Source organism: Saimiri boliviensis, chromosome X, assembly GCF_048565385.1.
Source record: "Saimiri boliviensis isolate mSaiBol1 chromosome X, mSaiBol1.pri, whole genome shotgun sequence".
NCBI classification, from domain to species: Eukaryota; Metazoa; Chordata; class Mammalia; order Primates; family Cebidae; genus Saimiri; species Saimiri boliviensis.
This window is the reverse complement of record NC_133470.1, coordinates 84973556-84999196: the sequence shown is the minus strand read 5'-3', so window position 1 is coordinate 84999196 and position 25641 is coordinate 84973556. Positions and strand designations below refer to the sequence as shown.

At 59.2% G+C, this 25641-nt stretch overlaps 1 protein-coding gene across 15 annotated transcripts in view; it reads left to right on the top strand.

Moving 5' to 3' along the window:
* The window catches only part of ATP2B3 (ATPase plasma membrane Ca2+ transporting 3), a 62455-nt gene that overhangs the window by 14825 nt on the left and 21989 nt on the right, over positions 1-25641 (top strand). For 6 of the 15 annotated variants that reach the window (XM_039464160.2, XM_039464157.2, XM_039464163.2 and 3 more), the window contains exons 2-16: positions 2966-3297; positions 7663-7860; positions 8000-8257; positions 8674-8799; positions 9168-9293; positions 12281-12322; positions 13754-13954; positions 14596-14810; positions 15390-15632; positions 16046-16287; positions 18926-19160; positions 22571-22750; positions 22846-22933; positions 23440-23546; positions 24518-24709. In XM_039464160.2, coding sequence (XP_039320094.1) covers positions 3090-3297; positions 7663-7860; positions 8000-8257; positions 8674-8799; positions 9168-9293; positions 12281-12322; positions 13754-13954; positions 14596-14810; positions 15390-15632; positions 16046-16287; positions 18926-19160; positions 22571-22750; positions 22846-22933; positions 23440-23546; positions 24518-24709 — 2661 coding nt within the window. In that variant the 5' untranslated portion in view covers positions 2966-3089. The remainder of the gene's footprint in view (positions 1-2965; positions 3298-7662; positions 7861-7999; positions 8258-8673; positions 8800-9167; positions 9294-12280; positions 12323-13753; positions 13955-14595; positions 14811-15389; positions 15633-16045; positions 16288-18925; positions 19161-22570; positions 22751-22845; positions 22934-23439; positions 23547-24517; positions 24710-25641) is intronic. The other 9 variants (XM_074392126.1, XM_039464161.2, XM_039464158.2 and 6 more) reach the window with 2 other exon arrangements.

The following is a 25641-nucleotide window of genomic DNA, read 5'->3' as shown; positions in this document are numbered from 1 at the left end:
TCTGTCAGGCCTGCCGACCTGATAGGCCCAGTGACTTCGGCTCTTGGCCATTTCAGCGATGGCTCCTGTCTTCATTGGGAATCAGGGAGGCCATCGCCCAGGCTTATATAGAACCCAGGGAAAGCAGAGTATATGCCATTTGGTCTCTACAGCAGCTGACAGTCAGTGTAGATGGGGCTTACTTTAACTGATGGCTCCTGTCTCTCCTATAGCCTATTGCATTCATGAAGACGGTGAGAATTAGCTAAGCACCCCCACCCTACCCTGTCCTCCAGGATGGAGACTCCGCCTCCCAGGGCTCCAGGATCCTCCTTTGTGGGCCAGGCCCCCACTCCCTCATTCCTTGAGGCTCCCGGCCCCATGTGGCCGCTCCATCACCAAGTGTCTCAAAGAGCTCAGGACCCAGCTCGTGGGAGACAGGCTCACAGATCACTGCAATGTCAAGCAGAGTCAAACAGGAATGGGTCGTGGGATTATAGACTCAGGCGCCATCAATTTTGGCTGGGGAACTGGCAGAGACTCCTGGAGAATGTTCCGCTTGAATTGTGGCTAAGAGGATTCGTCAGAGGTCAGCAGGTGGAGCTGGAACAGAGGGCACGCGGTCAGGGCTCAGGACTGGCAGGGCTGTGCAGCTGGGGCGGGAGCCGGAGCTGGGAGGTGCTCAGAGGGAATCTGGCCTTTTGCTTGATGGGGATGGGTCGTGGCCAGTGGCCGGACTGGAGGGAGACCTACCAGGTGGTGCACAGGACACAGAGCTTGCTTGTGGGGGATCCTGACGTGGGGAGGGCCAGCAGGGCCAGCCGAGAAGAAGGAACTTGGCCCCGGGACCATGGCAGAGGGGAGGACTCCTCTTGCCCACTGCCCTCCCCATGAGTCACTGTGGATCTACTCAGCCACAGCCATGGCCGTACTAGTCAGGAGGACCTGGTGTGGTTCTGTCTGGGCCACCCCTGTGGGGTCAGGGGACCAGGAGGGGAGGACAGAGCTGGCCTTGAGTATGCCCTGGTCAGAGGAGGGAGGATGAGCATGCCATGGGGAACCCTGCTCTGAGGAACAAGCATTTCTGTCATGGCCATGTGCCACCCGAGCCCACCAGACAAGCCATTCACTCTGTCACCCCCCGGGGGCACAGAGCTTGAACCTGACAGTTGCACCAAGTTGCTGCATAGTGGGAATGTTGAGGCATGAGGCGACTGGAGCCCAGGGAAGCAAAGGTCCTGGGGCAGGGAGGGGAGGCAGTCTCAAGAGGATGAGGAGTGCAGGTGACAGCCATGTACCCAGCTGTCTTCTGGCTCTGCCACTTCCCCAAGCCAGCCTGTTTCTCGTATTCACAAAAGCAGGTACAATTCGTCTACACAGCACCCCCAGAAGGAGCCCTCCCTGCCTGGGACAGCTCTGCTTGCTGCCCCGGCCCCCTCTCCCCAGCTGTCACACCTTCCAGTTCTCTGTCCTCATGCCTATCCCCAGAAGCCTTCCCTCACCCTTGTCCCAGCTGCAACCTCACAGTTCTTGGCCCCAAGGCCTGCTGCTTTCTTTGTCCCAGCTGGAGAGGGACAGGGTTCGTTGAGACTTATCGAGTGCCATGCATGTAGTAGTTGCTCAGTGAACATGAGACAGGTGACCAACTGTAAGACAGGGCAGGGAGAGGTGGGGAGAGAGGATGGCACAGGCACATTGCCACCATTTTGTCCCCATATCTCCCAGAAGTGAAGGCTGCTTCGTGTGGAAAATGTTGCAAGATTAAACATGCAAATGCCCATGCTTTTCAAACGTGGGTCATGATGGACGGATGTTTCCTGAAGTATCCACCAGGGCCTCTCCTGAGAGTAAAGCATGGACTTGGCTGCCTGAGGGATTTGTCACCTTGATTCGGGGCTCTGGGCCACTCATTTCCATGGGATCCTTCTGAACCAGGAGCTTCCCCAGAGACAAGGGGTCAGGGCCCCACTGAGCTGCCAGGAGGGCTCTTGGCTGATGTCAAGGCCAGGTCACGTGCACTGTGGCAGGCTTAGCATGTGGCCCTGGGAGATGCTTCCACTTCCGCTCGGGCCAGGAAGGAGTGGAGAGAGACAGGCTGTGGACAGCACCGCAGGCTCTGCGGTGGGGGAGGGGGACCCAGGAGGAGCAGCCTGGGTGCTAGCGGGTCCTTGGATAAGCTGAGGGGGACAGGGAGAGGGATGACAACTTTTCGATGCTTGGCAGAGGGGGGTAGGCAGTCTGGCCAGGGCCATGGCCTGGATGTTTTCAGCGTGGGGAGACCTTAGCTCCTTACCTTGTCATGTGGAGGGAAGAAGGGCGTAGAGGGGAGGGGGTGGCACTATGCTGTAGGCTGGGACATTGGCACACTCGCCTTTCTCCTCCTCCCCTCCTCAGCCACTCCCTTTATCCCCTCCCTCTTCTCCCTCCCTCCATCCCCCTTTCCCTCCCTCTCTTTGCCCCTCCCACTTGTCCCTCTCTCCCCTCCCCTCTCTACCACCCTCCCTCCAGGCCTCCTCCTTTCCTCGCCCTGGGCCCCCCAGGCACCCTCAGGGCCGCAGAAACTGAGCCACTAGAGCTGCACCAGAAGACCGCCAGGGACTCATATCATGCCAGCTGCACCGGGCGTGTCTTAAGCAGACAAGAGCAGGGAGTGAGCCGGGCTGGACAAGCCCAGGACTGGCGGTCGGGCACGGGCAAGACCGGCCACTGCCCAGTCCCAGCACGCTGCCCTCACTCCAGCATGTGTTCCTGGTGGATTTGGAGGCAGTGAGGGCAGGGTCCTGGCAGCACGCACCAACACTGCCCCTTCCCCAACTGGCCAAGCCCTCCAGGTTCCGGGCACCTGTGGTAGGCAGGACCCAGGAGTGGCATGGCCGGTTGGGCCTGGCAGAGCATGAGGGCCACCGGCCCAGCCTGGGAGGTTACTTTGCCCTTGGCGGATCATGGCACAGACTGTCTCAACTGCTCCGCGCCTCCTTCTCCCCAGGTGTCCACGATTAGCAGCTTTTCCACCACTGCCAAACCTTGCCCAGGCACTGGGACCGTGGGTGGCCACCTGGCCCTAGCTGCGGCTGCCGAGGTTGCACGTGTGAGGAGGCCTGACAGGCAGCATGGGTGACATGGCCAATAGTTCCATCGAGTTCCACCCCAAGCCCCAGCAGCAGCGGGAGGCCCCCCACGCTGGAGGCTTTGGGTGCACGCTGGCAGAGCTGCGCACCCTCATGGAGCTGAGAGGGGCCGAGGCGCTGCAGAAGATCGAGGAGGCCTACGGGGACGTCAGCGGGCTCTGCCGGAGGCTGAAGACCTCGCCCACAGTGGGTAAGTGTGCCACCCAGCCCTCCCCCCAGCCTTCAGAGAGGCATCCTGCAGGCATCCTTACCCCCAAGGCTGGCCAGGGTCAAGGGCCACCTGTGCCCCTCCTCAGCCATTTCCCTTGAGTGGGAGAGGTTCCAGGCAATCTGGGTCCTCAAGGGGGTGTGACCTGACCCCTCATCCCCACACCTTCAAAATCAGCAGTTCTCCACTCTATAGAGCCAGGTAGGGGAGGCGGAGATAGGAACCTCATGGGACGAACACATGGGCCCCTAACAGAAACCCCTCTGAGAAGCGGGGTAGGGCAGGAGGAAGAAGGCAGCCCTGACTGCATATCTGGGGGTTCCTGGAATGCTCACCCCTGTGTTCAGTTAAGGGGGATCCGAACAGGAAGAAGCGGTCAGGGTGCAAGCCTTTGGAGCTTGGGGTGGCTGGGGCCTCTCCTGGGTCTGGCAGGAAGGAGGCCCAGAGTGTTGATCAGAGGTACAAGTGCAGGAGGGCTTCAGTGAGCAGTGTCTAGAAGGATCTGGGGTGGAGGTCTGGGGTGGAGGCGTGACTGTCCCTGGGGGAGGCGTTGCTCCGCCCAGCCTTGTGTGGCCTGCCCACCTGGTTGCTGGGGTCTGCCATGAAGCGGGGACCCCCAGGAGCCAGGCCCAGCCCCAGAATCCGCAGCATTCTCTGGCCTAGCTGTCGTGTGCCTGGCAGGGCTGCTGGGACGATCCCAGCCTGGTGCCAGGTCTGTACCCCAGCCAGCGCAAGCTGATTTGATCTGCTGCCTGTCAGCGCAGCGCCTGGGCCCAGCCGTCTCCTCTGCTCCCAGCCCCGTGGCTCCTCAGTACCTCCAGCCTCCCACTCTGCTCTCACCCCAACCCAGAGACGGTTCTCCTGTGGCTCCGGCCTCCTCGGCCCTTCTGTCTGCAGGGGGCAGGCAGGCTGCAGGGAGGAGTGGGATGGAGGAGGGGGGCTTCGGGCCAGGTCAGGAACTCCAGGTTGGCCTGGGTCTCCCCAGCTTTGTGCTGTGAAGCTGATGCGCCCATCGCACGCTGCCTGCACCGTGCAGCTGCTTGGGGCCGATGGCTTGGCTCCACTCCCGACCGACTGTCTCTTGCCTGCCCTCCTCCTTGCCCAGCCCCCAGGAGGTTGGGTGGAGGGCCATTTAGCCACAAGGGCTCTGGCCTCTCCCAGATCAAAGGAAGCAGATGGGTCTCAGCTGGCTGCTCTTCCCCCTGTCTGCCAGGCCTTGTTAAATATTTAAAATGTCAAGGCCCCTGGGAACCTGCCCGATTCTGCCGTGGAGCTCAGGAGCTCTCACGTGCCTTCGGAGGCGGGGGCACAGAGTAGAGCAGGTGCACAGGTGGGTGGCTTAGCCTCTGATGGGCTTCCGAGTGCCTCGGTCCCCAAGGCCACAGTGCAGGGAGCCGGCCAGGCCTGGATCTGCTGCCCGAAGAATGAGCAGCAGAGAACCGGCCTCTCCCTTCTTCAGTCCTCAAGGTCCTCAGGCTCAAGCTGTCTAGGTGCCAAGAGTAGGTGACTCGATCCCCATATCCCCCAGCCGGGTCATGTGCCCAGACCCTGTTACTCAGACGTGCCTGCCCCTCATTCCTCAGACACAAGGGCCTGAGCCATGGGGGCAGCTGGCTTCGTTGCGTCTCAGGCCCCATGCCAAGCCCCTGGCAAGGTGGGCAGACTTGGGGCTGGGCAGGAGGCAGGCACACCCCCATGGGCAGGTGCTTTCTGGCGTGTGGCGCATTGCGGGAAGGGGACTATCTTCTGGCGGTCCGCTTATCGATCCACTCCCCTCTGCCTTGGGAGCACTCCAAGAGGATTCCAGAACCATCCTGGAAACCGTGCTGCTGTTGTCAGGAAACCTGGGTCTCAGGCTGAACTGAGAAGTGGGTTTGCCCGGGAACCTGGCCTCACCCAGTCCCCCGCTGGGCTCCACAGGACTAGCTGGTAGCCAGCACAAGATGCTCCTAATCCAATTCTGATGGCATCTGGCCTCTGCTCCAGGCAGGCCACCCATCTATGTCCATGCCCACCGGCCAGCCCCTGCCCCCACGCCCCGTCAGTGGGTGCTTCGGTGGGGCAGTCAACAGGACCCCAAGCCCACAGGAAGGCTAACACCACAGGGCCAGGCCGAGGGCAGCTGCCCATGTAGCCAAGGAGGGACGAGCCAGGCTACAGCTGCAAGGGCAGGTCAAGGCCAAGGGAGAGGCTGACCAGGGCGAGAGAGCTCCTGGGGAAGGGGCCAGGGGCCCGGCTGCTCTCACGGACAAACTGGGCATGTGACGCGGGGCAGGCAAGAGACAGACTCACATGGAGGCTCCAGGCTAAGGGGTCTCAGGAGCCTTCTCCTGCCCCTCCCTTCCCTCTCCCCATCCCCAGAGGTCCCGAGGTTAGCATGTGCTTGTTCTCAAGTCACTGGGGGGGTCTTGTACTCCCTAGTACTGACCCCACCTGGCTTAGCTCCTGTCATTCCGGGAGACAGTCCCAGTCCAGAGTGAGGTGCACACCCCTCAGTTGGGTCCCTGGTCCCCAACCCCTCCCCACCACCCAGGAGCTAAGGTCCAGCGTTGCCCCCAGGCTCCCGATTGGGGCAAGCTCGGGCCTCAGCAAGAGGTCTTTGGCTCCCGAAGAAACCTGAGCCAGTGGGGAGTGAGGCAGGCACAGCTGTAGCTCTTCTGAGTGGGGAGTGCGCCTGTGGCCAGCGCCTAACTGGGTCGAATGAGCCTCAGAAGCCCCACGGTTAGCCCCTGTTCTGCAGTCATCCAGGGGGTCTTGTGTGCCTTCCCAGACCAACTGTGAGTGCCCCATGGTCTGGGGCTGGGCTGTCTGACCACCTTGTCCCGGCAGCAGATGGCAGCACGAGGCCAGCTGCCCAGGGCTGGGAGCGGCAAGCTGCTGTTTGTCCACTAGGTGTCAGCGTGAGTCTGGTCACCGCCCAGGACAGCCCTGGGCACTGGGTGAGCGCTGTGCGGGAGGATTTGGGATCAGCCAAGGCTGAGAATCCTGGGGCCGAGGGCAGCCCCATGTGGGGGGAGAGTGTCATCCCACATGCCTGTCCCAGGAGAAGGTGGCTGAGTGGGTGTCCATGCCTCGATGCCAGTCATACATGTAAGCCTCCAGTACCTTCAGGCCTAGGAAGGCTGAGAAGTGAGCATCTCCAAGGATGACAAGTGACAGAATTGGATAGGGACAGGTGGCTCTGATTGTGAGGGCAAGGACAATTCAGGGGCTTCTGAGTAGCTCTGGGTGTCATTCAAGTCACCATGTAGAGGAGCCCTTGCACAGCACAGTAGGCTCAGAGGACACAGCGGGGGCCGGCCTCCCTTGGCTGTGAGCTCCGGCTGAGGGCTTGAAGTTGTCACTGGAACCGCATGAGAACCAAGGCTGTGTCCTGACAGCCCTGTGCTCGCCGGGTCCTATCAGGCCGTGTAGGCTCTGTCCTGACCTGGGCCGCAGGCCAGAGGTCTGACTCATGGGCACCAGGCCCTCCCCACCTCCAGCCTCAGTGGCCTTGCCTGCACCCTGCAGGGAGCAGCTTGAGCAGCCCAGGAGCAGTGTCCCGATCCGTTGGCACTGACCATGCTCATGCCCCTGTCCTTCAGGCCCCACTCGCCCTCTTTGCAGGCTGTTCTTGACCCCACAGATTGGGCTGTGCGACCTTGCCAGTCTTTGGGACTGGCTGGCCCCATCTTACAGAGCAGGAAATTCACAGGCTGGGAGCTGGAGAGCTGTTTCCAGACGGGGCAGAGCCCTGGCCTAGTCTTTGGTGTCTGGTTCAAGCCAGGCTGGTGCCATCCCTGGCTCCCCTGATTGGTGGCCCTCCCCGTGTCTCCATTAAAGTCCCCTGGACACTCGCTCCCTCCCCAGGGGACAGTTGGCTATTCTCTGTCCTGTATCCTGGCAACCCTTGGCTATACTCCCCTTGTTGGGTCCTGTCCCCTGCCTTCCAGTGCCCCCTCAGTGGTAGTGTGGAGGTAGGTGGCCAGGACAGCACAGGGACCTGGGACCTGCTGGAGTCCGGGAGCCTCCTGGCCTGTTTTGTCATCTGCATGTCAGGAGGAGGGTGGCTAGCATCCCTTCCTCATGCTAGGGACTCCCTGTGACGGCAGCCAGAGGGCTGCATGCTTGCTCCCCGTGTACCCCCCTCCCCAGCGGTCTGCAGAAAGGCTCGTGCCACAGGCCTGTGCAGGTCTTGCCTTATGAGAGCTTACTGTCTAGAGGGAGAGCCAGGCGCTGGCCAGGTGGCCCCAGAGGGCTGCTCCCACCCCAGGAGTAGTCAGGCAGGGCCACATAGGAGGCCTGGGACACACAGGCCCTGCTGGTCCCATCCTGTCCTCTCCCCTGTGTTTCCCGGGCGCTGTGCAGGCCTGGCAGACAACGCGGATGACCTGGAGAAGCGCAGGCAGATCTACGGGCAGAACCTCATCCCGCCCAAGCAGCCCAAGACGTTCCTGCAGCTGGTGTGGGAGGCCCTGCAGGACGTCACCCTCATCATCCTGGAGGTGGCTGCCATTGTCTCTCTGGGCCTCTCATTCTATGCACCGCCTGGAGAGGAGAGTGAAGGTGAGGGCCAGGGCCTGGGCTGGAAGCAGGGACAGGAATGGGAGTTGAGGTGAGGGGAGGGTCACAGGATGTTGAGACCCCAAGTGACAGGGCTCTCGGTGACGTCTCCTCCACCACTTCCCTTCTGCCCTCGGCACAGCCTGCGGGAATGTGTCAGGAGGCGCAGAAGATGAGGGCGAGGCCGAGGCTGGCTGGATCGAGGGGGCCGCCATCCTGCTGTCTGTCATCTGTGTGGTGCTGGTCACGGCCTTCAATGACTGGAGCAAGGAGAAGCAGTTCCGAGGCCTGCAGAGCCGGATTGAGCAGGAGCAGAAGTTTACGGTCATCCGGAATGGGCAGCTCCTCCAGGTCCCCGTGGCTGCACTGGTGGTGGGGGACATTGCCCAGGTCAAGTACGGTGAGTGCCCCGGTCGTCACCCACCCTGTCATTTCCAGGGAGGGTGGACCAGAGGAGAGCCCCAGCACAGGGTCTCCCCGGTGGAGTGGGTGTGGTCACCTGCAGGAGGCCAGAGGTGGGGGAGGTGGGGGAGCACAGGGCAGGGCAGAACAGAACAGGAGGGTTTCAGACACAGCAGGCCCCCCAAGAAACAATTGTCCTCACAGCCTTCTCCGAGGGCTTCCCCCATGCAAAGGGTGCAAATCACCTTTGTTCCCTAGGAGCAGGACCACACGGCTAGGTGTGGGTGTTTCCCCCCAGAAGAAGGGGGACTCCTAAGTCCCTTTCCCAGGTGGTCCATGGCACTTGATGGGGCCTCCCCCGGTGCATCTGGGAGGAGGCAGTGGGGAGAAGGCCTCTGCTTCCCGCTGCTCTAGGAGACCTGCTGCCAGCCGACGGCGTGCTTATCCAGGCCAACGACCTCAAGATCGACGAGAGCTCCCTGACGGGCGAGTCTGACCACGTGCGCAAGTCAGCTGACAAAGACCCCATGATGCTCTCAGGTGAGGGCCACCCTCCCAGCCAACCTGGCACCAAGGGGCATTGGCAGCCATGTGGGCCAGCATCCTGTCCAAGCCCTCTGCTGGGCTTGGCCTCCACCAGGGAGAATATGCAGTGCGGGTAGTGTTTCTTTTCCAGAAGGTTCCAACGTAGCCCAGTGTTTATCCCAGTTGGAAATGTACTGTGAAACTGGACAGGGCCCTGTGGGGAAGGAGGCTTCAGCCTAGTTTTAAGATGGACACGGCCTCTAGAGGCCTCTAGAGGCCACATCCCTGCTTCTGGGATACCCTGGAAGACAAGCCGTAGCGCTGAATATGGCCCCCACCGGGTGGTGTAAATTCCTGTCTCAGTCTCCGTGTTGCTGTGCCAGGCACTCATGTCATGGAAGGTTCTGGAAGAATGGTGGTGACTGCTGTTGGCGTGAACTCCCAGACAGGCATCATCTTCACACTGCTTGGAGCTGGCGGAGAGGAGGAAGAGAAGAAGGATAAGAAAGGTAACGCAGCAGTGCCGCCAGTCCCCGGCGCTGGGGTGGCCTCCTCACATGCAGCCCAAGTGGGTGGGAGGCCAGGTCCTCTCTTCTGATTCTCCTTAGGGACTCCTCTTCTGAGGATTTTCCCCTGGAGAGCTGGCAGGCCAAGGGCCCCTCCAGTGCTATGGACAGGAGCTTCCCTGAAACCACCATCCCCAAAGGCTTCAGGACCCCATGCCTACCTGGGCATGAATGGGGTCAGAGGGACAGGGGCTGCGAGGACCCTCGTGCCCACCCTCAGGGCCCATGCCCATTAAGGTACCATGGATCCCAGGCCTGCATGGGAGGCAGTCAGGGAGGTGGGGGTCAGAGGTCAGCGGAGACTGGGACAGGTAAGGGCAGGGCTGCCCGCCTGTGGGTGGTGGCACGGCCCTGGGGCTTACAAATCCATGCAAGCCTGCACCAGAAGGGCCCATTGCTCGCCCTGTGGTTGGAGTTACCACCGTCAGGCCCTGCAGTGGGCAGAGTCATCAGATGCTCGAACCCGAGGACTGTTCAGGGAGGCCCTGATGGACAAGATCAAATGGCTGCCACGCCCCTTCTGGCCTCTTCTGCAGTCGAAACAGGGTAGGGAGCCACGCTGGAACCGGAAGGCTCTGCTTCCTGCCAGGGGCCTTCAGCCAGGGCCCTGGGGCCAGTGTGTAGGGCATGGGGGCCAGGGTCAGGCAGTCAGGGCTAGGGGAAAGGTCAGCCCTCAGCCCTGAGCCCAAAGCCCCTGCTCCTGTGACCTAGAAGCTTTGATGAGCCCCGCCTTCTGGCAGCCTGGGCCTGTATCTCCCTGCACCGGCTCCTCTTGGCACCAAGTCCCATGTCGCTGTAGGACTCAGTGCAGTATCCCACCCCAGTGAATGCCCTGGGAGTGCACAGACAGATAGGTGACCCTGGGCCTCGTCCAGTCTGGGCTGGAGTCCCAAGGCCTCTGTCCCAGGAAGCCCCGCTGCCCCCGCCAGGGCTGCATCCCCATGCCTTGCACAAAGGGCCCTCTCCCATGCCCATGGGAACCCATGCTCCTCTGGAGTTTCTAGCCTTTTACCTTTTCTGTCCCTTAAATGAGTGTGCCTTTCTCAACTGTTCCAGGCCTCTCCTCTTTGAAATTGACAAGACCATACAGCCCCTCCCAGGCCCCACCTACCCCCCACTCTCCAGGCCCTCAGGCTGTGCAACTTAGGAGTCAGAGCTAGAGGACTTCCTGGAGGAAGGGAACCCTGAGGGGGCCCTGGAGGGACAGCAGCAGCTAGCGAGCCGGAAAGAGGATAGCCGCAAGACCGGGGGCTCCCTGCTTGCCCTCCCCTTCGCTCCCCCGCATCCCCGTTGTTCGGCGCGGCCTGCCAGGCACACACCTAGGATCCTTCCCTCCTACCTGCACCCAACTCCCTGTTTCTTGTCTCTTGACCCTGACTCCCACGCACCTTTCTCCAGGTGTCCTTCCCCTCCTCACCTTCCCCCACTCCTGTGTCTTCTGGCCAGGCCCAGCCTTCCTCTTCCAGCAATGCTCATCCCAGGCACCCCACTGCCTCCCTCCTCCAGAGGCCGACCACGGTCTGTGTGCAGGCTGGTTTATAGTCCATGCTTACTTCGGGCCCCCACGGCCCCAAGGCTCTGCTGTCTCCCCTGCTGTGCTGCGGGGTCATCGCACTGCCATCCTATGTCGATAGGGGTCTCCCCTCCCTGCAAGAAGGCCCTCTGTGCCCACAGGAAGCCTGGGCAGAGAAGGCCTGATGAATGCCCTAGCCCTGGCTGAGTGGAGGGCCTCTCCCTGCTGTCCAGAGACCCCAGACCCCAACCCCAACTGCCTGGGAGCCACCTGGCACCATCTGTATCCCTGGATGCCCAGTGACATGAGTCATTGGATGGAAACTGACCACAGCTACTGTGGTTGCCCACAAGCCCCTCCTGCCCTGGTCGGTTCTATTCTAGAGGTGGGGCCACTGAGGATGTGGCCCCAGGAAGCTCCTCTAACTGCGGCTCTCAGAAGGCGTGGCTGCACCCACCACCTGAGCCCCCGCATAGGGGTTCTCTTGGGGCCCAGACCGGCCTTCCAGGGCTGCTGCGAGCTGGTGCTCAGGCGGGCGCTCCCGTGCAGTGGCCCTAGGTTGACCAATGAACTAAAAGCACTTTGCGGAGTCCTAAAGTCTTATTCCTTCGTCCCTTTAAAATACACAGAGGGCGCAGTAGCTCATACCTGTAACCCCAACACTTTGAGAGGCCAAGGTGGGAGGATCACTTGAGGTCAGGAGTTCAAGAGCAGCCTTGCCAACATGACAAAACCCCGTCTCTATTAAGAATACAAAAATTAGCCGGGCACAGTGGTGTGCACCCATCATCCCAACTACTTGGGAGCCTGAGGCAAGAGGGTCGCTTAAACCTGGGAGGTAGAGGTTGCAGTGAGCTGCGATCGAGCCACAGTACTCCAGCCTGGGTGACAGAGCAAGACACACACACACACACACACACACACACACACACACACACACTGAGCTAACTGCTGGCCGTGGCTGCAGGGAAAACCGGTCCCTAGGCCAGGGCAGCTGGGTGCTGTCTGCCCAGTTTCCAGGGGTTAGGGGCCATCTAAGTGAACCCCTTGAGCTGCTTTGCAGGGAGCAGGTCCCAGCTTCCGGGAACCTCCCACTGCCAGCCATGTGTGACCTAGGGCCCATCCAGGGCTGGCTTTAGGGGCTCACTGTAGGTCTGGGCTCAAGGCTCAAAGACCACGGGTCTGGCTCAGGAATACCGGTGTTCATGGTGACTGTGTGCTTGCTGGGAGGTGGTGACGGGGTGAGCCTGGAGAGGCGGGGCATGCAGAAGGTGCCGCAGTGCGCAGCGCTCAGGGCCACCAGCAAGCAGGCCCCTCCTCCCCACCCCCTCTGCCATGTGCCCCAGGCTGTGCTGTGCATGTGCATGCCACACGGTGTCCTCAAGCCTTCGTGTCTGTCATCCCTCTTCCATTGTAGGCAAGCAGCAGGATGGGGCCATGGAGAGTAGCCAGACCAAAGGTAACGTGTGCCGCTGCTCGGGCGCCACTGGCTTGGAGCCCTGGGGGTGGGCTGGTGGAGGGCACGGTGCAGGGGAAGGGTCAGCTGCCTTGGTGGCAGGAGCAGCACTTGGAGAGCAGGTGAGTGAGTTGCACAGTCCCGTCCTGGGGCAGAGGTAGGAGAGGGTACACCCCTGGGGCTGCTCAGGGTACCCTGGCCACAGACACAGCCACCTAGAGGAGACCTTAGCCCAGCACGGCTATGAGGGTCACCTGTAAGTGGGCACCCCAGGTCCACTCTGGCCAGATCAGGAAACTGAGGCCCAGAAGAGCTGACTCACCTGAAGCTCTAGGTACCACTCAGGGTGTTTCCCAAGCCAGCTTCCTTTCAGCCAAGTCCACTGAGGCCCAGAGACCCGACTCTCCTCTCAGCCCCAGACGCCTAGCACGTGCCGACACCCTGGGGCTGGCCTGCTCCTGGCTGTGAGGCTCAGGAAGCAGGAGCAGGGGAGTGGGGGAGGCCAGTGTGGCCTATGGAGGAGATGTTGCCCAATGCAGCAGCCAGCTCTAGGTGCTGGGACTCCACGGGGACAAGGCAGGTCCCGGCCCTCAGGAAGGTCACAGGCAAAGGCAACCAGGGTTTGGGAGGGCACTGGGGGGAAGCCTGATGGCTGAAGCCCTGAGTTGAGAAGGTGGCAGCAGGTGGGGTGCAAAGCTAGAGGGGCCTAGCTGGGTGGGGCCATTGCATCCTGAAGCCCTGGGAAGAGGAGCCATGGCGAGTAGCCTTGGGCTGCCAGGTGAGCAGGAATAAGACGAAGCAGAGGTGATGGTGGTAGCGCCAAGAACCCCAGTGGATGGGGGACCAGAGTAGCGAGGGAGAAAGCCAAGTCTGCTGTCCCCAGGTGGCTGTGTCAGTCCTGGGACTGAAGAGGACGTAGGGTGGCCAGCCACGGAGTGGGTGCAGCCGGAGCAGCCGTCTGCTCCAGAGAGAGGCGGGGAGGGTGCTGGAGGGACAGATGGAGCCTGAGCGGGTGCAGGGCTGGCTGGTGGGAGGACAGTGCACTGGGCTCCTGGGCCTCCCTGAGGGAGGTGGGAGGTGACTCGGACACCAGTAGACAGATGAGTCAGCTCAGGGTTCTGGAACATTCCAGGGGCCACAGCCCTCTGCTCTCAGGTATTATTTGGGGCATTCCAGGACCAGTCACCCTGTCTGTGTGCCCAGATTCCTTGTGCTGTGTCTGTCCTCCCTTCTCCCGAGAGAACCGTCTCTGTCCCACCTAGAACAGTGCTGGGACCACCCCACCCACGCCGGGAGAGGCCTGGGCTTAGGAGGCGGGAGAAAGGAAGTGGGTGGACTTGGCAATAAGGAAGCGCCACTGAATCCTGCATCCTCTCTGTGGTGTGGAATGTCTTTCCCCATGAAAGTCCCTTGTAACCCCTTCTCCCCAGCCAGGCTCTAACCTTGGCGATGGGGTTCCTCTGTGTGCAGCTAAGAAGCAGGATGGGGCAGTGGCCATGGAAATGCAACCCCTGAAGAGCGCGGAGGGTGGGGAAATGGAGGATCGCGAGAAGAAGAAAGCCAGCACACCCAAGAAAGAGAAGTCTGTCCTTCAGGGGAAGCTCACGAAGCTAGCCGTGCAGATCGGGAAAGCAGGTAGGGACGGCAGGAGGTGGTGGGCCCAGGCCAGCAACTAGACATGGAAGATGCTGGGCTCCTGGAGATGAGCCCAGGCTGTGCAGAGTGAGGCAGAAGGGAGGTGGCAGCCTATGTGGGGACCAGGCAGCCAGGGGCACAGGCAAGAGCCAGCAAGGGCCATCAGGGCCTGGCACAGCCCTTCCCTAGCGAGCATAAATCGCAGACCCTTGACCAAAGCCTTGGGTCACACACCGAGCCACTGCCCATGAGGCGCCCCCACCCAAGGCTCCAGGCTCTGCCCTGGCACACTCAAAAGGCAGCTGGGGGCATGTGGGGCTGGTACCCCAACTTCTGGGGGTTAGTGGGGGATAGAAGTTTGCTGGGCCTCCCCAGCAGTGCCTCTGATGCCATCAGGGCACAAACTCCACTCCCCTGCCCCAGAAGGACTCCAGAAGAGGCCACACAGAGCCCCCTTGCAAACAGGCCCCAACTCACCTGCTGAGCCAAGCCAGGGCTGTTTATCCCAAAATGCAAGGCAAATCCACAAGCCATTCTCAATGGCCTCCAAGACCGTGACCACACCTCTTCTTCCCTCTTCCTGTCTCCCTCCCTCTCTCACCCCTGGCAACCACTTTTCTGTCCTCTTCCGGCTGTGGCAGGGCTGGTGATGTCTGCCATCACTGTCATCATCCTTGTCCTCTACTTTGTGATTGAGACGTTTGTTGTGAGAGGCCGGACGTGGCTGGCAGAGTGCACGCCAGTCTACGTGCAGTACTTTGTGAAGTTCTTCATCATCGGTGTCACTGTGCTGGTCGTGGCTGTTCCAGAGGGCCTGCCTCTTGCTGTCACCATCTCCTTAGCTTACTCTGTCAAGGTAATCAATCATAAAACTTACAGTTGATACCGTTTACAGAAGCGGAAACTTGGTTAGGAAGCCATTAGGCACCTCGGCCACAGCAGAAACTGGGGGAAGGGAGATGCCGGGCAGGGACCCAGTGGGCAGCTTTCCTGATCCGTCAGGTCAGGTTCCTGGGCACGAGATGTGCCAGAAAGCAGGCAGTGGGGTTCCCCAGGGGGTCAGTATCTGCACAATGTGGGCAAGGGGATGGAGGTGCTGCCTGCAGATGCCCAGGACAACAGGAGGCAGTGGGAGGAGGGTGGGGGAGCCAGGGGTGGGGTGGTGAGGTGGCAGAGGGGTAGAGGTGGTGGGTAGCTGAGAGGGGGCTTGGGCAGGGGAGTCCCTGGGTGCGCATCCCGCCCCGCCATTGGATGAGGTTGGTGATGCCTTAGAGCTTTGCTGTTGGCTCAGGGCTGACCAAGATTCCCAGTGGGCTTAGTGCCACACGTGGAGCTGATGAGCAGAACAGAGCCACGTGATGTTTGTGTTGACATCTCTCACTCCCCCACCCCAACAAGCACCTGGACCAAATGACCCTGCCCCCACCCTTTGCAGAAAATGATGAAAGACAACAACCTGGTGCGCCACCTGGATGCCTGTGAGACTATGGGCAATGCCACAGCCATCTGTTCCGACAAGACGGGCACGCTCACCACCAACCGCATGACTGTGGTCCAGTCGTATCTAGGGGACACCCACTACAAAGAGATTCCGGCCCCCAGCGCCCTCACCCCTAAGATCCTAGACGTCTTGGTCCATGCCATCTCCATCAACAGTGCCTATACCACCAAAATACTAGTGAGTGGGGGCAGGAGCGGGTGGACAGGGCTGGGGCGGGAGCAGGGCAGGGCCCAGCCAGGGTGCTGGGAGAGCCGTTGCGAGGCACTCATTAGGCCCCACTTGAGAACTTCTGCTTAGAGCCACAGCGGTCTCTGGGGTGCCACTAATTCTCCTGTCCATCCTCGTAGGTGGCTCTGGCTGTTGGGCAGGGCCTGCCAATTCTGGAAGGCCCTTCCGAGCCCAGCGAATGCTGGGAAACCGCCTGAGCTAAGGCATGGCCCTTGCAGTCCTCTAGGGAGACCTTCCTCTGCTCCCTGCCTCCCACACCCTCACAATGTGCTGACCACACAGGGGCAGAGCTGGAGCCCCAGGGACGACATGGAGGGAGGTCTCAGGTCCCCGATGCCATGCTAGCCCTACTCATCTTGCAGCCTCCTGAGAAGGAAGGTGCCCTCCCACGCCAGGTGGGCAATAAGACAGAGTGCGCCCTGCTGGGTTTCGTCCTGGACCTGAAGCGGGACTTCCAGCCTGTACGGGAGCAGATCCCGGAAGACAAACTTTACAAAGTGTACACCTTCAACTCAGTCCGCAAGTCCATGAGCACAGTCATCCGCATGCCTGACGGCGGCTTCCGCCTCTTCAGCAAGGGGGCCTCAGAGATCCTGCTGAAAAAGTGAGTGGGCAGCAGGGAGGCACCTGGCAGTTTCTGTTTCTATTGTGGTCAAAGAGGGAAACAACAAATTCACCGTTTCAAGCACTTTACGGTGGACAGTTGAATGCACATTCATGATATCATGCAAACATCACCACAACCCAGTTCCAAAACACTTCCATCGCCCCAGAAAAAAAAGTCCAGGGCCACGAGCAGCCTCTCTCCATGCCCCTTCCCAGCCCCGGGACCCGTTCATCTGCTTCGTGTCTCTATGGATTTGCCTTTCTGCATATTTCCTGTCAAGCGACTCCTACTCTGTGTGGCCTTTTGTGTCTGGCTTCTTCCCTTAGTGTTAAGTTTTTAAGTTTCACCCAAGTAACAGATTTCTTCTGGTTTTTTTGTTTGTTTGTTTTGTTTTTTTGCTCAAGCCATCCTCCCACCTCAGTCTCCCAAGTAGCTGGGATTATATGTGCACAACACCATGCCCAGCAAATTTTTAAATTATTTGTACAGATAGGGTCTCATCATGTTGCCCAGGCTGGTCTTGAACTCTTGGGCTCAAGCGGCCCACCCGCCCCAGCACTACAGGCATGAGGCACCGCCCCGCCGGGACCTGCTTTCTGTTTAAGGTTAATGCACCACTGCATGGTAAAGCACATTTGGTAGGTCCATTAGTCTGTCTACTTGCCCGTGAGTTGTTTGCACTTTTGGCTGTGGTGAGTCACGCTGCCGTGAACGTTCGTGTACATGAATGTGTGAACCCATGTTTTCCATTCTTTTGGATGGATGTCTAGCAGAGGAATGGCTGGGTCATGGTGGGTAACTTTTTGAGGAACCACCAAACTGTTTTCCACAGGGGCAGAACCATTTCACATTCCTACCCCTGACACACGAGGGTCCCACCTTCTCCCCATCTTCAACAGCGCTTATTTTCTGGTGTGGCAGTGCTGGTGGGGCCACCCTTGTGGCCGTGAGGAGGTGAATGTTTCCCTGATGACCAATGACGCTGATTTTCTGAGTGCCTTTGCTGATTGCGGAGTTGGATTGTTTGTAAGGTTCTTCATGCGTTCTGGATCCTAGGCCTTTATCAGCTATGCAATTTCCACGCATTCTGTCCCACGCTGAGGCCTGTCTTTACTCTCTTGACAGCGTCCTTAGATGCACAAATGTTTTACATTGTGATGAAGCCCAGTTGCTCTGTTTGCTTGTTGTTGCTTACATGGGGTTCTTTCAGAGATGATGAAAATTGTCCGGAATTGGAGACATGATGGTTGTGCAAGTCTGTGACTAAAAAACCACTGAATTGTCTACTTTAAATAGCTGGACTGCGTGGTGTGTGAATTATATCCCAATAAAGCTGTTAAACAAAGGGAGGGAGCATGCACAGCTTCACCTCCAGGTGCCCTGGCGTCCCCATGCCCACTCAGCATTCCTGGACTCCACACTCTTGGCCTTGGCCTCTCTGTCCCCCACCCACCTGGCTCCTCATGGCTGTCCTCCCAGGGCCCTCAGGACAGGGCCCTCTGCAGGACATCCAGGGCTCCCCAAAGGCCCGGGATCACCCTTCTTTCTGCTTTCAGCAGACTGGACCACCAAGTGCATCCTGCCTGGCCTCCCTACCCACAGCACTCTCCCAGAACTCTGCCAGGCACAGCGTTCCCCACCAGGGCCAGGGCCCCCGCCTCCCCAGAGCCATCCCTGCTGCTGCGGGGGCTTCAGCCCTCTTTCGAGCTTCTCCTTTGGCGGGCACTGGGATTCACAGAGGGACTGTCAATAAAAGGCCCAGCCCAGCTTCACTCTGCTGGCTGTGTATACGTGAGCGAGTTACTGCCCCCTACTCCCATGCCTCAGTCTCCCCTGTGGCATGGAGGTCACAGGATACTTACCTCTGGGAAGGGGCGTGAGAATTCCATGGGTGAATCCACATCCGTAGGAGGCCCTTCATCCGCACAGCTTCTGTTACATCATTTCCTTGATCACCAGCGTTCCATGCAGTGGCAGCACCTGGCACTCACAGCCCCACTGGCTCCTTCCACCGTGCCCACCTCTGTGGCCCTCGGCTCCTTTGCTCCCTCCTCTCCCCACCTGAATCCTCCCAGTCCTGTCCCTTTTGAGAAGCTCCTGGAGTCATGAGGGCTCTAATGAGACTGTGGCTGCCTGGACTCGGTGACAGCGATTGTCCACTAAGTTCACTTTTTGCCCGTGGTCCATGCCCTCGCCCCATGGAATCTGTGGCGGTGCTGCCATGAGCCATGTGCTCCTGCCCGCCTCCCGGTCTCTCAGCCTGCAGCAGTTCATGAGTATCCGGGGGCTTCAAGCAGCAGAAATGGATTCTGCCCCAGTTCTGGAGGCCAGAAGTCCAAAAGCAGGGCACATGGGCAGGGCTTCAGCGCTTCCAGGGCACCTCGGGGAGAATGTGTCCTGCCTCCTCCAGCTTCCAGTGGTGGCCACCAGTCCTCATGTTCCTCAGCTTCCAGCTGCCCCTCTCCAGTCTCTGCATGTGGTCACATGGTCTTCTCCCTGCGAGTCTGTGTTCTCACATGGGGCTGTCCTCTCGATAGGACCCAGTCCTGGGCTAAGCTCCCAATCCAGTGTGACCAGCGCTGTTTCCTGTTGTTCTCTCCCCGCCTCCACCTTGTCTCCGCCCACCCCCACCTAGGTGCACCAACATCTTAAACAGCAATGGTGAACTCCGCAGCTTTCGGCCTCGGGACCGGGACGACGTGGTGAGGAAGATCATCGAGCCGATGGCTTGTGACGGTCTCCGCACCATCTGCATCGCGTACCGGGACTTCCCTGCAGGCCAGGAACCCGACTGGGACAATGAGAATGAGGTCGTGGGTGACCTCACCTGCATAGCTGTCGTGGGCATTGAGGACCCTGTGCGACCCGAGGTAGCCACCGCCTTCTCTGTGAGCTGCCCTGGTAACTGTGCCGTCTGCCCGAGCTTGTCCGGACTGGTGGGGGGAGCCTTTCTTCACACATAGCCACTGTGGTCCCTCCGCAGTACACTTGTGCCCCGTCCTGGTGCTGTCACCCTGGCATCCGCACAGGTCCTGGGTGGTCCAGCTCAGGCTCTACCTTATTCCAGCTGAGAGGGTGACAGTGTCAGAGAGACCTTCAACATTTGGGATCTGGTCCCCTCAGGATGGATGAACTGGAGGTAGAGCTGAAGCCCGAGGGACACAGGTTTGAGGGACAGGATAGGCATTTACTAGTTGAGGATTTGGCTTTGGCCACTTGAAGGGCAGGACGTCCCGTAAAGAGCTCACAGCAAAGGTCCCGGTGGGAGAGGGAGCCCAGAAGCATATCTCCATATGAACGATGCCACCAGGGGAGTGCAGACAAGGGGGGGCCTCAAGGGTCACGTGGCAGATGCAAGAGCAGAATGAAAGTGCACAGGTCAGGCTAGCCATGGCTTTGATGCTGCGAAGTCACTTTGCTGTTGAAAGATGGCAGAGCCTGGAAAGCCTGGAGGATAGCAGGCCCCGGAGGGAGCGTGCGAGGCGTGGAGGTACCCCTCTGTCTCCCCAGGGAGAAGCAGGGCCACTCTGATCCTGCTGATTAGCCTGAGACCTTGTATGTCAGGAGCCACCCTGGGGCATGCAGGTGCAACCCCGGAGCAGAAGCTTCGGGACACTCCTTCGAGAGACAGGGATTCATGTATTGGATCACATAGCAGAGGCACTCAATTCAAAGACAGTGAATCTAAATGCCAGCCATGGGTACTGTCAACAAAGCAGCCCTGCGTCCCGAGAACATGGTCACAACGTCTGGAGAGGGAGCACCTTGAGCCTGCCCTAGTGGAAATGGGTGGTAGCAGAGGACAGGGACAGAGGTCCAGCCAAGGAAATGGGCCCTGCAAAGGCAGGCAGGGGCATGAGTCCTGGGCCCCACTGGGCCTGGGAGAGCAAAAGGAGAGGGTGCCAGTGAGGTGAAGCAAGGCCACAGCTCGGGAAAGGCGGGGAAGCCTCTCCCTTCAGGAGCCATCGAGTGCCTCTGTTGGACCAGAGAGAAACTGACGCACAGAGCAGAAGAGGGAGTCTTGCCAGAGGGGCCTGAGGAGCAGGGACAGCTCCTTTCTGGCTTGAGAGTGGTTGAGAGAGAGTCCAAGTGGCAGAACACAGCAACAGGGCCAGGCTGAGGACGCCGGGAAGACCCTCACAGAGACTGGCCAGCAAAGTCCTGGGTGCCGACAACAGGCAGGAGGGCACGGGGCATCACTGAAACTTGCCAGGGCGCTTGGAGGTGCGGGAGGGCTGCAGCCAGAAGAGGGCCCTCGGGGCTGGGCCCTGGGGGGCCACAGGAAACATGCCGCTGGGGAGGTAATGAATCCGGAGCTGGGCCAGCCGGGGGCACTGGCAACTTCTCCAGGCACCTGGCTGGCTGCGTGCTGTGGGGCCTTGGGGAGAAGGCTGAGCAGGCGAGAAAGGACAGCTTGGCCTGGCCCTTTGAGGCCTTGGGGAAGGAACAGGGCCACACACATCTGGCCTGAGGAGGCGGCAGGCCTGGGTTCACAGCTGCAGGTTTTGAGGCTCGTCACGGCCACTTGGTGGCAGCAGAGGGGTGGCTTCCAGACGGTTCAGTACAGGAATTCACTCGCCCAATGGAAAGTTGTCTTCCTGTGGCTCATGATCTTATCCAGCACCCCAGGAGCCTCAGAGAGTAGAAAGTGTCCCCAAGGCTGGCAGCAAGGGACTCACCCCAAGGCTCGTCCTTCCGGTCCACCTGGTGGGATTTGCTGCAGGGATCATTGGATCGCCCTGCCACAGCCTGAAGTGGGGCCCCAGCTCTCACCGTGGCAGAGATCACAGCCCCCTGCCCATGGCCTCAAGGGCTGCCAGCATGTGGGGCTCCCAGGTCTCTGTCCTTCCCTGCCCCTGTGTGTCTACCCCACCTGCCCCAGGCTCCCTCGGCCTGCGGGCTTGGCCACACCTGGGACACCCCCACTCTCAGGCTCTCTCCTCCTCGGCTCAGCGACTGTCCCCCCAGGGCTTCTGCACTCACCCAGCGGAGTTCACAAGGCGCACTGCCTAGGCCTGACCTCCTCATTCACGTTCCCAAATCCTGAACCTGGCTTCCCTGCCCCTCCACCTCAGTGGCGTCAGCTGCCTGACCCTGTCTCTCTGTCCCCAAGCCAGAAGAGCCACGTATCTCTTCATTTGGGACCTGTCTTCCCTGTCCCTCCATCACTGGGACAATGCCACCATCTCCCAGCCGGTCTCCTGGCTTCCTGTTCTCAACCCTTTGCAGGCTGTTCGTCTTCCACTCAGCACTGGCGAACCTCTTTCTCTTTCTGTTTTTCCCGACTCTCATATGGTGCAGGCGGTCCCCAACTTTTACCAATGTTTGAACTTGGTGCAGAAGTTCTGCGCATTCAGCAGAAATTTTGCTTCGAGTCCCATACAAGCATTCTGTTTCCCCCTTTTACTGCAGTCCTCAGTGACACGTGAGAAAACCAACACCGTATTCCAGATGAGGCTTTGTGTTCAATGCTTTCGCGCCACCGTAGGCTAACACGTGTTCGGAGCACGTGTAAGGCGGGCTAGGCTATGTCTAGCAGCTTAGGTGTATTAGATGCATCTTTGACTTATGGTATTTTCAACGTATCGTGGGTTCATCGGGACCTAATCCCATCGTAAACTGAGGAGCATCTGCGTTTGAAAACTGAAATGTGTGCTACACAACCAAGACCACGTTTTGGAGTGAGATACATTATCCTACAAAACCTACAACTCTAGGAAAAACATTAACTCCTGAGAAAAATGTCTTAGGTTTTATATTGTTTAAAAAAAAAAAAAAAAAAAGGCTATAGAGGCAAGTGAGAAAGGAGTCCAGGTGGGAGCCCTGGAGGTGGCTGAGGGTGCGAGGCCCCTCCTCCTTCTTCCTTAGGGCTAACATGGCCCCAGCCAGCCTGTCCATAACCCAAGCTAACCCCAGATCAGCAGCCCTGGGTCTGTTTTCCAGCTGGAAAATGAGGTTGACCCAGGTGACTCTTCCAGATGTGAATCTGATGCTCCCCAGGGCCTCGGTCTGTCATCACTGGTCCCCAGGGCCTGGCATGGTGAAGGAGAAATCACCCACTCACTGTAGTTTGGCTGGGGCAAGACAGCCCCACCACCCGCTGGGCCTCCTCTGGGCCCATGCCTCCACAGGGACCCTGCATGGGGACCCATGGTTTGGCTTTACTGTCACCTCTGCCGGACCTTGCGCTGCCTGCAGATCTGATAGAGGAAGGGCTACTGACTCGACACAAAAGATGTCTTGCCTCGATGGCCCCACCCACCTCTCTTGTCTCTTCCAGGTCCCTGAAGCTATCCGAAAATGCCAGCGTGCTGGTATCACAGTTCGCATGGTGACTGGGGACAACATCAACACTGCCCGGGCCATTGCGGCCAAATGTGGCATCATCCAGCCTGGGGAGGACTTCCTGTGCCTGGAAGGGAAAGAGTTCAACCGGCGGATCCGCAACGAGAAAGGCGAGGTAGCACCCAGCTGTCTGCCGCCCCCGACCCCCTTTCCTCCCTGCCCCCGCGTGCCCGCCCTAGCTCTGCAGCGTCCTGTGCTTCCCCTCCCCAGATAGAACAGGAGCGGCTGGACAAGGTGTGGCCCAAGCTGAGGGTGCTGGCCCGGTCGTCTCCCACCGACAAGCACACTCTGGTCAAAGGTAGCAGAGCTCCCACACCTTCCTGGGGTGGTCGGCCTGAGGTTGTCCGCTCCCTGATGCCAAAAGTCAGGTTCCCAAACAGGTCCACAGGGCCTGCCTAAGAAGCTGGGTCCATTTGTCCCATTAGCCCGGAGCAGCAGGGCTGGGGCCCATGAGGGAACAGGGGTTCAGAGAGGGCCAGTGACTCACTCCAAGTCACATAGCCTTTCTCTAGAAGCATTGGGTGTAGAGCCAGGGACCCGGGATCATGTCCCCAGGCCTTAACCAGTCAGCCCCCAGTCCCCATCCTCCCACCCTGGCCCTGTGACTCAGTGAGACTTGGTTGCTTATTTGGGGATAGGAGATGGTCCCGGTGATAGTGAGCACAGATAATTGGGACAGTCAGCACGTGTGCAATCCCAAAGGGTTTTCACGGCCAACCTGCCCCCATAGCTCCCTGGGCAGGGCTTCACAGGGATGTGTTGACAGATGGGCCCAGCCCTGCCCTGCCCCGATCTGTCTTCCAGGGATTATTGACAGCACCAGTGGCGAGCAGCGGCAGGTGGTGGCCGTGACTGGGGATGGCACCAACGATGGGCCGGCCCTCAAGAAGGCGGACGTAGGCTTTGCCATGGTAAACCACCCAGTTGGCATCCCAACTCACCACGGCAGATGGGGCCTGTGTGTGCCCCATGGACTTTAGCTTTATACCAGGAAGTAGGAGCCAGTGTTGGGGCAGCTTACAGAGCGACCGAAGGTTCTTTCTCTCACATCCGGGCCACCTGGGCCTGTGTGGGCTCTGCCAGTCAGGGAACACGTGTTCAAAGGCATCTGTTGTGATGCCCAAGGTGATAGCGGGCCCTAGATGAGATGTACTGTGGAGAGGAAGGAGAGTGGTGGCGGGGTCTCATCACTGATGGGCTCTCAGCCCCAGATGAGGTGAGCAGGGTCCCCAAATGTGCTTTTCCTCTGTACTTCCTTCCTGTTACTCACCCACTGAGCAGGGTAGCCCTGGAGGCGCCACCCACATGGCTGCTTGCGGCCCCACAAGAGGCTGGGCTCCTTTTTCGGTAGGCCACCTGGGGAACCCAGCCCCGTCCTTCCCGGCACCTGTAGCCCAGAGCGGAGCTCCAGCGCAAGCTTCACGAGATAGTGGCTCTCACCGGCCAGACCTGGGGTGGGGAAGAGAGCTGAGCAGCTTGTCACGGCTGCAACTGTGCCTGCCCAGGGTGTCCCCTGCAGGACTTTCCAGCGTGCCTTACACAGCAAGCCTCTCTGGAGTGCTAAGAACAAACCAGGCTGGTTGGTGGCCACCTGGCGGCAGCTGGCCTTTATGTGTAAAGCTGTGTTGATGCCATGTCATCAGTACCCTCTGTGTTTATGAGGAAAGCCCCCCTCACCATGACATGTGACAACTTACTGTGTGTAGTATAAGAATGTGTGAGACAAAAATCAGTCCTGTTCTCGGCTTTGCAGGGGAGGGGTGGGATGTTATTCAGAAGGGACGGGCAGGGAGCCAGCCCAGGTGGGCCAGGTGATCCAGGGGGGCTGGGGAAAGGACCCCCCAAATACGCTATGTGTGTGAGTGTGTGTATCACCCATCAGGGCATCGCAGGGACCGACGTGGCCAAGGAGGCCTCTGACATCATCCTGACCGATGACAACTTCACCAGCATCGTCAAGGCAGTCATGTGGGGCCGGAACGTCTATGACAGCATCTCCAAGTTCCTGCAGTTCCAACTGACAGTCAACGTGGTGGCCGTGATCGTGGCCTTCACAGGCGCCTGCATTACTCAGGTAGGCACTAAGGGCTGCCGTGCCCCGGCTAGGACACCTGGACTCAGGCCTGAGGGCCAGATTATAAGAGTGAGGGTTTTGTTTTCATTGCTGCAGATTATTTTAATTGAGATCAAATTCACATGCCAAAAATTCACCGTTTTTGAGTAAACAATTCAACACTCGAATTTTGAGGACATTCACCATTGCCTCTATCTAGCTCCAGAAGATTGTCATCATCTTAAATAAAAGAAACCCTGTGCTCCTGAGCAGTCACTTCCCCATTGCCCCCAAACATCCCAGCCCTAGGCCACCACTCACGGGCTTCCTGGGTCTATGGATTTGCCTGTTCCAGACTTTTCATTCCGATGGGATCAGATAATATGTGGCCTCATGTCTGGCATCTGGCTTAGCATCATATTTTTCCTGCCTTTTCATGGCCTCAGATCACTCCGTGGTATAGACTGTCGCCGTGTGTCTGTCCTGATGAACCCGTAACTCGTTCCTACTTTTTAGCGCTTGTGAACGGTGCTGCCAGGAACATCTGTGTATGAGTTTCTGTGTGGGCTATGTGTCCCATGGGAATGCTTTCTCAATAGTCCCATTTTCCTCACGGGTGAGTGTCTAGATTTTCTTCGCTGCCCCCCCCTTAGAAAGGGGGTGCAAAAAAATACCCGTTTGTTGCTGATCGACTTCATCTTTTCAAATATTCTTTTTTAACTGAGACAAAAATCACATAACAAACTTCACCAGAACCATTTTTACCTTTTGAACGTCCATAACTCAGAGGTTTATCTCCCTCCACAGTGTCGCAACCATTGCCACTGTCTTCCCGGAACACTCTCTTCACCCCAAAATGATACCCTGTCCCCATGAGCAGTCACTCTCTACTCCCTGTCCCCCAGCCCCTGACACCCACTCATCTGCTTTCTCTCTCTGTGGATTTGTCAGTT